We start from the raw sequence: 12,361 nt of genomic DNA, 5'->3' as shown, positions 1-12,361 counted from the left end.
GCCTACATAAGTCACTCCAAAAAGGTAATTCACACTGAAAAATTACAACATAATCTACATAAGTTTTCTCACCCCTTACACTTCATGGATGTTCATTTTCTCATGTGAATAAACAACTCCCACAAGAAAAACTGAATTTAAAGAGATTGCAGGACTGTGTTCTGAAGCTACACTGCACAGTGATAAAAAGTTTAAGACATGGGTTTTTAAATTCAGAAAGTTCACAAACTCAGCTTGCACAGGGGGAAAACCACAGGCCAGATTTTGCTGGAGTGGAGCATCTCACAACGTGCCCCGTTAGACTTACAATTGCACATCTAGGTTTCTTTAATTTTTTTGCCCACGAAGTTGCTGGAAGTGCGAGCCGACAACGGTGCAGCGAGGGCAACAACGGAACAGCATCTCCTTAACCACTGAGATTTAAGGATTGAAGAATAAACAGAGGAAGGACTGATAAGGAGAGTGAATTTGAGTGGGTGAATTCAATGGCAAATCAGGTACAGAAAGAAATAAAGATGGAAAGTAAGGTTGGATTGAGACTGAAAAAAGGAAAAGAAAAAAATCAAAAAATTCACAACCTGAAGGAATGAGACCCCATACTTATAACTGTTCACTGAACTGAGGTTCATTGGCAGTCATTAACAATCACATTGTTAAAAGGGCTCATTTACACTGAATTACTAGACTTCATTTTCTGTGGCTCGTTTAATGGACAATTAACATGCAAATGTAGCAACTTCATGAAAATCACGGAGATGCCGTTTGCGCGAAGCTAACTGTGGAGCAGCACAAAATCCTACTTTCCCACTTGAATGCAAGTCAGGTGGGAAAGTAGGATAACCCAGCCTATTGCATTTCTGAGCAATTGGCTCAAGAGTCACAGGCAGCTGGAAACAGGTTGATTGACTAGTGGCTGAAATGCATCACTGCACCTCTTCCAAAAAGATTTTCCATTGTATAGTTGATAACCTTTATGAACAGGTCAGCTGGCCAGCATGAAATGGAACAGGAATCAGCCATTTATACAAGGGGAAAAAAATCCATTTGCTCAACGTAGGGTGAGATGAACATTGGAGTAGGGATGTGTGTGTAACCTATTAGTACAGTTTTATGAACTGGATATCCCAACTCCAAATAATTTACATCTCAAACCTTTTCAAGATAAGCTGTTCAGTGATACCCTTGGGTGCCTGCAGCTCAAACTATACAAATTAGATCACAAAATCAGACAACCACAAAGTTATGTTTTGGAAACATGTCCAACAGACAACCCTACATGAACTGTAGTACAAGTGTTATTGTAACAGTTTACAAAACAAATATAAAGCTTCAAAAAGAAAATTAATTTGACAAAGAGCCAGAAGTCAGTGAGGTGCCTAATCCTCCCTATTTACAGGGATCAATCTGCAACTCTTAATGTCTGTTACACAAATAGATGCTGTTGCTTACCTGGCCATGCCAGAATTAGCTATAGGATGGTTGAACAACAGAAACAGAACGTAATAGATTGTATTCAATGATAAATAAATAGAAATATTGTAGCTAAGGTGAATTAAAGATCAGTATATTGTCTAAGTTTCAGGGTCCAGGTCATTAACCAGGCTTGCTTTCTTCTGAGATTGTTTAGCATCTGGTGATATGCCTGGCCAATGACTGAGGTGCACTCAATGCAAGGCTACAATTTATACAATATTGACTGGCACTGGGCCAGGGAGGGGAGGGCTAGTCGAGAGGTCAGTTGCAGAGTCTGGAGTGGGTCAAGGAAACTTCAATTTGGTCTTATGGAGGAGTATTCTCATGAGAGCTGGGATGGAGATAAATTTTTTTGGCTGTAGATAGGGAAGGCAGTACATATTGAGGTGGTCAAGCTAGATCTAGCAGTGGACAACCAGGCCAACTGTGTGAATTCCAGCCTGCGGCCCCAAGTTGAGGATGTGAAGGTGGGTAGTAATTGAGGAACAGAAATGGCAGACTATTAGGGATCCTGTGGGCACAAAGGTATGAGAAGCAGCTGTTGAGTAACTTGACTGAGGCAATGACATTCTGGCAGACAGTGGGCCAGGCTAGAGGAAGTTAGGAGGTAGCTTTTACCCCAGGGAAAGAACAATGGTAAAAAGGATTGGGGGTGAAAAGAGGATATGGATGCTAAAGGAAATGGTTAAAAATTGCCTCAGTATATTTTGGGAACAGCAAGACCTTGTATGATAGTGAGATCAAGGGAATGTTCATCAGTACGGGTGGCATGGATTACGTGCAAGGCAAGATCGAGTGAGGACGAAAGTGTCAAGGAGTCTGGGGAAGGTGCAGCAGGAATTTATATGTTGGAGGAGGAAAGTAGTACTTTCTTCCAGGGATGGAGGGTGTTGATTGAGGGGTTGTGGCTAGAAAGGGATATGGAGAGCCAGGGTGCAGGGGGGCTGGGAAAAAGAAAAAAAGATTAGCAGGTGACCAACCCTAGTCAGTGACACAGATCTCGGAAATATCAGAGGGTGCACCGTTACAGTATAAAAGGTCAAGTGATGGAGAGATTTTGGCAGGAATGTCACTGTGGGCCTCAGTGGGTGTAATGCGATGAGGAGTTCGCAAAAAGGTGTTGGGATGGTAAAGAGCAAGATGTTTAAAGGAACCGGGGGGGCAGGTCAAGTTGGGAGCTGGAGATGAGTCACACTACAATAGTTTGGGCAGAGCAGCATCAATGATGGTAAAGGAATCACCAATCAGCCCCAAAATAACAAAGAACATACCTAGAATGAGGTCATAGGTGGGACAGTTTATTTGCAAAGGGGTGAACATTTTAATAAGGTAATCACAGAAGACCAGGAATGGTATCTCACTGAAGGGGGTGGGGGGGGGGGGTAACAGGTGAAGTCAGGAAAGATTGAGGAGATGCCTAGGAGTAGCTTACACCTGTAGAGCAGGGTGGGTGGGGAGTGTGCCAGGAGAGGGGGGAATGAGGCAGTTAGCATTGCTAATTTGGGCCAACTAGTAGTGGATGCTGCAGAAGGCTGGAGCAGAGGGAAGCCTTAGGCACATCCAGGCAGAACTCAAGCTTAGGTTAGCAAAGTGTCGTGTAACAACATGGTAGCTGGAGAGTGGCAAGAGCGAATGGCTGGGGCTGGAAACGCAAATGCAAATTCATAGCAATTTAAGAATTTGAATTCAGTTTTACAAAATCTGGAAATAAAGAGAGCTGGTATCAGTAAGTGACCATGAAACTGTTGGATTGTCGCAAAAATACCCAGCTGGTTCACTCAGGGAAGGAAACCTGCCATACTTACCTGATCTGGCTTATGTGACTCCAGTCCTAGACCGACGTGGTTGACTCTTAACTGTCCTCTTAAGTGACCTAGCAAGCCACTCAGTTGTATCAAACTGCTACGTAAAAACAGTATAGGAAGCACCTTCACCCAACGTGGTTCTTGTTATGCTTTGTAGCGGTTTGCAACAGCTCAAGGTGGCCTACCACTGCCTTTTTAGGGCAACTAAAAATGGGCAATAAATACAGCTTCGCCAGCAACACCCCCATCCCAAGAATGAATAAAAATGGGTAGAGTGGAGCACGAGTCTGACCAATATTTAAAATACTCATTTTGTAGGTAATACATGATCACTATCATTTAATTATTCTGATGCAATCGCTCCACAATATGAAATTTGTGAACACATTGCAATGCATTTTCTTCAACTGCAACTTCTTCCAGTGTGTAACAGATGGGGCAGCCAGAATTTAAAAAAAAAATCAATCCCTCTAACCTGGAATAGGATTACAGAAGGTCAATCAGGTATGTGACCATGCATAAAAAGATTTAAATTTTATTCTGACTGCTAGATTAAATGTTTCCTGGTTCTATTAATGAAATACAGGAACATGTGTTTATTGCAGGATACTGGTTTGCAGATGAGACAAATCTGCCAAAACCTTCCAACTAAAGTTATCTGAATGGTACAATTTAGTAAGAATTCAACATTACCTCCTCCCATTAGAGTAAACATTGCATGTAACAAATATTCTTACCTCATCATACATGAACTGTAGTGTTAAGGCAGATTTCCCCACACCACCACTCCCTACCATAATCACTTTGTGAAGAGCCAAGGAATTCTGGCCTTTGGTCTTGTTTGCTGCCATTTTATGAATGGAGGCGTATCACCAAAATGTGCAACTTGGTCGATAGCAATGTTCCACCTAAAACAAGAAACGAGAACAAACTTAGAACAGTGGACATATTCTGAACTGGAAGACAATTTCATTGAACAGTAGTGCAGTGTTCTGACAACTATTACAGCAAATTCAGATATACTGAAAAACTTTCCCAGGACACTCAAGACGGTGCAGAGATGAGGCACAAGACTGAGTTCTACTGTCAGAAGACAGTAAAACGAGGAAAGCCTCGAGGAAGTTGGGTTTTTCAGCCTCAGAGGCAACCGGTAAGTGGGCGGGAGGGGGTGGAAGGAAAAAGAGACCGAAGATATTAACAAAAAGCAAAGTACTGTCGATGCTGGAAATATGAAATAGAAACAGAAAATGCTGGAAACAATCAGGCAGCATCTGTAGAGAGATGAAGGTGGGATTAACGTTTTCAGATCGATGACAGTTTGCCAGATACTGAAATAGTAAACTGTATAACAAAGGCCAGTACATTATTTCAAATGAAATCATAGAGTTTCAAATTAATGCAAGGCGAATTTAGGACCGATATCTTCACTCAAGAGTAATGAAGATTGAAAAGGTCAGTCAGGTAAAGTAATGAAGACAAAATCCATGGAATCATTTAACAACTGGAAGAGGTGATTGGGGAGGGGGAAGAGAACTGCATCTTCCATCTGGATGAATGGGCTGTGGGGCAAATTACCTTTCTCGTCCATATCTTTTTTTCCAATCTTGTGACAACATACTAAACTCAGTCAAGCTCATGAAAGGAGCATCAGGGATAAGCACAATTAACTAAATCCATTCCTGAGAACACATTTCAACATCCATGACAAAGCAGAATTTTTGGATGAAATCTACAGGATCATGTTTAAACACATAACTTTGGATAGTTTGCAAAGACCCAGATCTTGGTGGCAAATTAAACTACAGCTTAAAATTCAGGTAACATTTCGTGAAAATGTAGCAAGAAATATTCATTCCACACACTCACCTATTAATTGTTTTGCTCTCCCCAAAATTCACCAGAGGTGGCGGTACAGTGATATACAGGCAGGAGGGAGTGGCCCTGGGAGTCCTCAACATTGACTCGACCCCATAAAATCTCATTGCATCAGGTCAAACATGGGCAAGGAAACCTCCTGCTGATTACCAAATACTGCCTTCCCTCAGCTGATGAATCAGTCCTCCTCCATGTTGAACGCCACTTGGAGGAAGCACTGAGGGTAGCAAGGGCACAGAATGTATTCTGGGTAGGGGACTTCAATGTCCATCACCAAGAGTGGCTCGGTAGCACCACTACTGATCGAGCTGACCGAGTCCTGAAGGACATAGCTGCCAGACTGGGCCTGCGGCAGGTGGTGAGCAAACAAAGAGGGAAAAACATACTTGACCTCGTCCTCACCAATCTACCTGTCGCAAACACATCTGTCCATGACAGTATTGGTAGGAGTGACCACCGCACAGTCCTCGTGGAGACGAAGTCTCATCTTCGCACTGAGGATACCATCAGACGTGTTGTGTGGCACTACCACCATGCCAAATGGGATAGATTCAGAACAGATCTAGCAGCTCAAAACTGGGCATCCATGAGGCGCTGTGGGCCATCAGCAGCAGAATTGTATTCCAGCACAATCTGTAACCTCATGGCCCGGCATATTCCTCACTCTACCATTACCAAGCCAGGGGATCAACCCCGGTTCAATGAGGAGTGTAGAAGAGCATGCCAGGAGCAGCACCAGGCATACCTAAAAATGAGGTGCCAACGTGGTGAAGCTACACAGGACTACATGCATGCTAAACAGCGGAAGCAACATGCTATAGACAGAGCTAAGCGATTCCACAACCAACGGATCAGATCAAAGCTCTGCAGTCCCACTACATCCAGTGAATGGTGGTGGACAATTAAAGAACTAACGGGAGGAGGAGGATCTGCAAACATCCCCATCCTCAATGATGGCGGAGTCCAGCACGTGAGTGCAAAAGACGAGGCTGAAGCATTTGAAACCATCTTCAGCCAGAAGTGCCGAGTGGATGATCTATCTCTGCTTCCTCCTGATATCCCCACCATCACAAAAGCAATTCTTCAGCCAATTTGATTCACTCCACGTGATATCAAGAAACGGCTGAGCACACTGGATACAGCAAAGGCTATGGGCCCCGACAACATCCCGGTTGTAGTGAAGACTTGTGCTCCAGAACTAGCTGTGCCGAGTGTGGCACCAAGGAGCCCTAGTAGAATTGAAGTCAATAGGAATCAAGGGGAAAACTCTCCAGTGGCTGGAGTCATACCTAGCACAAAGGAAGATGGTAGCGGTTGTTGTAGGCCAATCTTCTCAGCCCCAGGACATTGCTGCAGGAGTTCCTCAGGGCAGTGTCCTAGGCTCAAACAATCTTCAGCTGTTTCATCAATGACCTTCCCTCCATCATAAGTTCAGAAATGGGGATGTTCGCTGATGATTGCACAGTGGTCAGTTCTATTCGCAACCCCTCAGTTAATGAAGCAGTGCGTGCCCACATGCAGCAAGACCTGGACAACATCCAGGCTTGGGCTCATAAGTGGCAAGTAACATTAGCGCCAGACAAGTGCCAGGCAATGACCACCTCCCCATAACATTCAACGGCATCATAGCCAAATCCCCCACCAACATCCTGGGGGTCACCATTGACCAGAAACTTAACTGGACCAGCCATATAAATACTGTGGCTACAAGAGCAGGTCAGAGGCTGGGTATTCTGCGGCAAATGACTCACCTCCTGACGCCCCAAAGCTGTTCCACATCTACAAGGCACGAGTTAGGAGCGTGATGGGATACTCTCCACTTGCCTAGATGAATGCAGCTCCAACAACACAAGAAGCTCAACACCATCCAGCCCGCTTGATTGGCATCCCATCCACCACCCTAACATTCACTCCTTTCACCACCGGTGCACTGTAGCTGCAGTGTGTACCATCCACAGGATGCACTGCAGCAACTCGCCAAGGCTTCTTCGACAGCACCTCCCAAACCCACGACCTCTACCACCTGGAAGGACAAGGGCAGCAGGCACATGGGAACACCACCACCTGCACGTTCCCCTCCAAGTCTCACACCATCCCGGCTTGGAAATATATCGCCGTTCCTTCATCGTCGCTGGGTCAAAATCCTGGAACTCCCTTCCTAACAGCACTGTGGGAGAACCTTCACCACACAGACTGCAGCGGTTCAAGAAGGCAGCTCACCACCACCACAAGGGCAATAAATGCCAGTCTTGCCAGCGACACCCACATCCCATGAACGAATTAAAATAAAAAAATTTTTAGGATTTCCATTTCTCTATTTCCTTCATACCCAACCTTCCTCTGGTTCCTCCAGTCTTTGAAGGACTATGCTGAACTGAAGAGGCTCTCGATTCTGTACATACAATGAAACTAAAACATGGACGTGCTACAAAGTGTCAAAGTATAAAATGCAAAGAAAAACAAAATGGAATCGTGTAGGCAGAGAAATCATCCCACAACGTAACAGCCTTCCTGCCCACATACCCGAGGCAGCATTACACTCAGCTTCAAGCTATTCGATGCTGTTTCAATTAAAACAGCTGTTGCACAATTGACTGAGAAAATCCATATATGGGTGAAAAACACGATGTGGGTTAGAATTCAACCCAAGCTTTTATATTTTGCATATATTTTCAAAACGACATTGTTCAGCAGCTCATTTGAATGCAAAGCCTTCCAATAAAACAATTGGGTGGCCATGCAACTAAGTAGGGCCCAAGCTGGAATTGAGACTATCTACTTGAATAAAAATTTAATGAGCACTCGTGGTAAGTACAATATAGGTTAGATTCAGCGGCTCAATACAAACAGCAGCCACCAACTGCACTAGTATGACAGCTCTGTTGCCCAATATTTTGTTCAGCCCTTGGAGATTACCTAATCGGTTGTTTTGACAGACAAATCAAGGGAAACTGGATTGATACAACTAAATTCATTCAAAATTGAAACCAAAAACAACTTTAAGCCCACTTGTCTAGACTGAATTCTAACTCACAATGGGGCAGAAATTGCTCGGAACAGCGAACCAACACTGCTCGCCACTCCATATAGATTTATACTAACCCACTAACGTGGTCTTTTCGTTAGCCACTTCCTCGAATGGGAGGCAGAGAAGAGCCCAGCATCAGTTCAAGTGAAGCACGGACCCTGGGAAAAGCAAGATGATCGATCCCTCCCCTCAACCAATCAGATCACAGCATTTTTGACAAGCTACGGTCACAGTCTCTGCAGGCTTGAATTGTTAAACAAGTGGAAGGTGCAACATTAAAATCAATGTAAAAAAAGTGAAAGATAGAAATAATTGAATTGAAGAGAAAAGTAAAAAAAATTTAATGACCAAAAACTTGAGTAATGAGACTCCACATTTTCAAAAGTAAATTTTTTGTTTGGCAATTAAGACTTAGTTTAGACCTGTATTCTTAAGCATAACTGTTTTGTGGCATAATTAGTTACTTTCTTGCTGGGCAGATAAGCAAATTTGCACTTCTTCAAATGATTTCTCCAAGTGCAGCGTGCGATATACTTTTAATTCGAAGCGGTCATATCGCTGGCAAACCTGTGGGAGCAAGTTCTGGATTTCCGCATTTCACTGTGCATGTGCGAATGCTGGAACTTGCTCCATTTCGCCACTAACAATGGAGAGCGCTGTTGAGCTCTCCGTTATTTCGCGAGCAATTTCTGCCCTATTATGTTCATGTTCACTATGAATAGATTCTGCCACTGTAGCTTTTCATTGGAGCAGCAACAAGTGAAACATCTTTCAATTTGCTGCAAATGTCATGCTTTCGTCAGATGCAGTACATTCTATTTCTATTTGTGTCTGTTGACAGGTCTCCTGTTTTACATCAACCGCCTTATTCAGCATTTCAGCTCTTGCAGTCAATAAAGTACAACTTAAGTTTTGAAAGTGGAGAGTAAACTATTGTTTCAGTCCTAACTCAAAGATTGATCCTAGTATTAAAAACTGTCTGCAATTACACTGCAAAACAATTTGCAATACTCTGAGCATACTGTATGACTATTCCCATTTCTATTTCTCAATACAAAGTTCATAGACACAGATTCAAGTTTACGCAATAAATATTCCCTTTATACTTCCTTTAGGTTCAAACTAGTTACCATAAACTATTGCCCAGCCAAGTGGTGGGAGCATTGAGACAACACTTCCTGCTCCAAACAGCCACCAAGAGCCGTGCAAGAGCAGCTCAAGCTCCATTAAGTATTGCTTCTGTGGAATCTTTGAAGCTTGAGGTTTTTGAAACAGAGGCTTCAGGACCCACTGAACTGATGAAAATATAAACACACACACACTGGCAGAAGAGAAGAAAAAGCTGAAGAGAAAGCAAGAACAAAGTCTCAGGTGAAAACTGCAGCTAAAGCAAAAAATTAAATGCAGTTTTAAGACCGTCTCAAACTGAAAGCTAAGTCCCCGAGAAGATCAAATTACTTGACTAACTATATTTGAATAGACTATCTTGGGTTGTAGCACGAGGACATTGTGGAGCATGTTTAAAATTTAGCTGTTGTTGGCTACTTTAATTGTAATGGCACACAAGGGGTGAAGAAACAGCTTCACTTGAATTCCTACATTACAATGACTACACATCAAAAAGTATTTCATTGGATGGAAAGCACTTTGGGATGTCCTGAGGGCATGAAAGGCACCATATAAAGTTCTCAAGTTATCTCAGCGTTCAACTAGATACAAATGTTTTCGCAGTTATTTTTGGGATGTGGGTAACAATTGCCCTTCCCCAAGGACATCAAGAATCAACTACAATGTGGTGTTTGAATACTTGACCTCTAGCCTAGAGACCTGAGGCTAATTGTTACACACCCACTACTGCTCCAACTGAGATTTGTTAACACATACTGGGGTCAAAAATCTGGGACCTTCCTGGTCTCTGGGTAAATGCACCATTTCATTGACAAATGAGCCAGAGGACATGGTTGAAATACATTCAAATGAAGACGACTAACAGGCAATCTGATAATCTAACTCATTTGATCCATCTTCTTGCAAACAAAATATGCCACATTAGTACAGAAGCCAGAGTGAAAAGACCATGACTTAATTTTGAGTCAACTCAGATACCTTAAGACAATAATGCTTAAAGCACGTAGACGATTCACAAGTAGCCGAGATATATTTCATGCAGTACCCAAAGACATGGCCACAGCTTGAGCAGAACAAATATTTTCTTATAGTTCACAGTTCAACGAGATACATTCTATTACTCATCCATCTATGTACACCCAATTACTCATAGGTTACCTGTTTTCTTGCTAAATGCATCTGATTTATTAGACCAGAGAAACAAATTCATTTATGACATGGTTGTGTTGATACACCTCTTAGGACAAATTTAAGACATGACATGAGTGCACTACAGAGTGCCCTTCTAAATCTCTGGCAGAAATATGAAAATCATATACCAATCTTTATACTTCACTGAACTCAGAACACAAACTACTACAAAAACTGATCAATGCCCTGGTTTTAACCAGGGAGAAAATACATGGAAAGCACAATTTCAGCATCATGATTTCCTAAGACAAATTAAATTCAATTACAATTTGAGGCATAAACTGGAGATGTAGTCTCAAAAGCCTTATTTTAATAAAGAGGGTGGATCCATCACTACATCATGAAGGCCACCAACTACAAACAGAAGAGAGCAAACAGAACGATAATCTTAAGAAACTTAATTGTCTGGGCCAGGCAATCTGCAGGACCGCCCAGTAAAGCAGGCAGGAACATTAATTTCTAAACTAATATTTGAAGATACAAGAGTTGATCAATTTTAGAAATCACCTACAAATGGTATGAACATAAGAAATAGGAGCAGGAGTAGGCCATCCAGCCCCTTGAGCCTGCTCACCATTCAACAAGATCAGGCTGATGATCTACCTCAACACCATTTTCCTGCACTATCCCCATATCACTTGATGCCTTTAATATCTAGAAATCTATTGATCTCTGTTTTGAATGTACCTCAATGACTGAGCCTCCACAGCCCTCTGGGGTAGAGAATGCCAAAGATTCACCATCCTCTGAGTGAAGAAATTTCTCCTCATCTCAGTCCTAAATGGCCTACCCCTTATTCTGAGACCGACACCCCTGGTTCTAAACTCCCCAGCCAAGGAAAACATCCTCCCTGCATCAACCCCGTCAAGCCCTGTAAGAATTTTGTATGTTTCAATGAGATCACCTCTCATTCTTCTAAACTCGAGAATACAGGCCTAGTCTACTCAATCGCTCCTCATATGACAATCCTGCCATCCCAGGAATCAGTCTATTGAACCTTCGTTGCACTCCCTCTACGGCAAGTATATCCTCTCTTCGGTAAGGAGACCAAAATTGTACACAATACTCCAGGTGCAGTCTCACCAAGGCCCTATATAATTGCAGTAAGACATCTTTACTCCTGTACTGAAATCCTCTTGTAATAAAGGCCAACATACCATTTGCCTTCCTAATTGCTTGCTGCACCTGCACGCTGACTTTTAGTGACTCATATACAAGGACACCCAGGTCCCTTTGAACATCAACATTTCCCAATCTCTCACCATTTAAAAAATGAGTATCCTGAATGAAACCTTGTTTAGTCATCTGCAGCTTGGCCTCACTCAGAACTGAAGCTCATCTTGCTGAGAGGCAACAATAATTAAGAATTGCACAAAGACTCAAGGGAAGATCAATTAAATGCAGAAGTCGCCAGCAAAGACTAATGAGCATCTGACAATATCGACTGTACACATTGGATTCCACCTGTGTGGAAAATTATCTCTTTTTAGAAAATGGAAAAAGGACCATCCCATCTAATTAGCTTAATAAGCATTGCTGTAAAACTGATAAGTGGAAAAAGGTTTTGGAGAGAGCAAAAAAAATTGGACAAATTTCAATCATTCTTGCCCTATTTTACGTGTGTAAAACACCAAAGAAAGTAGAGAAATTAATCCATGGCAGCAGCCAGAATGCTCTGCACGTCTGGAATCTTGTGAAATGCGATGATTGCCCTGAAATAATTTCCCTCATCGAAACATCTGAGCTAATTTCCCATCTCTCCACAAAACTCTGAAAGATCATTTCTCCTTCTGACTCCTCCCTTCCCCACACTATTGGATTCCCATTTATGCAATTAATGTTGATGAGTTGGGCCAGGATC

The 12,361-nt window shown here is 42.6% G+C and overlaps 1 protein-coding gene across 4 annotated transcripts in view; it reads right to left on the bottom strand.

Annotated features, from left to right (window-relative positions):
- The window catches only part of LOC137317997 (ras-related protein Ral-A), a 56,365-nt gene that overhangs the window by 19,279 nt on the left and 24,725 nt on the right, over window positions 1-12,361 (bottom strand). For 3 of the 4 annotated variants that reach the window (XM_067980993.1, XM_067980988.1, XM_067981006.1), the window contains one exon: window positions 4,016-4,186. In XM_067980993.1, the coding sequence (XP_067837094.1) occupies window positions 4,016-4,129 (114 nt within the window). In that variant the 5' untranslated portion in view covers window positions 4,130-4,186. Of the gene's footprint in view, window positions 1-4,015; window positions 4,187-5,144; window positions 5,374-12,361 lie in introns of those variants that run through there. The other variant, XM_067980999.1, reaches the window with a different exon arrangement.

This window comes from Heptranchias perlo, chromosome 3, assembly GCF_035084215.1.
Source record: "Heptranchias perlo isolate sHepPer1 chromosome 3, sHepPer1.hap1, whole genome shotgun sequence".
Lineage (NCBI taxonomy): Eukaryota > Metazoa > Chordata > Chondrichthyes > Hexanchiformes > Hexanchidae > Heptranchias > Heptranchias perlo.
The sequence above is the reverse complement of the archived record's forward strand: the minus strand, read 5'-3'. Positions and strand labels throughout refer to the sequence as shown.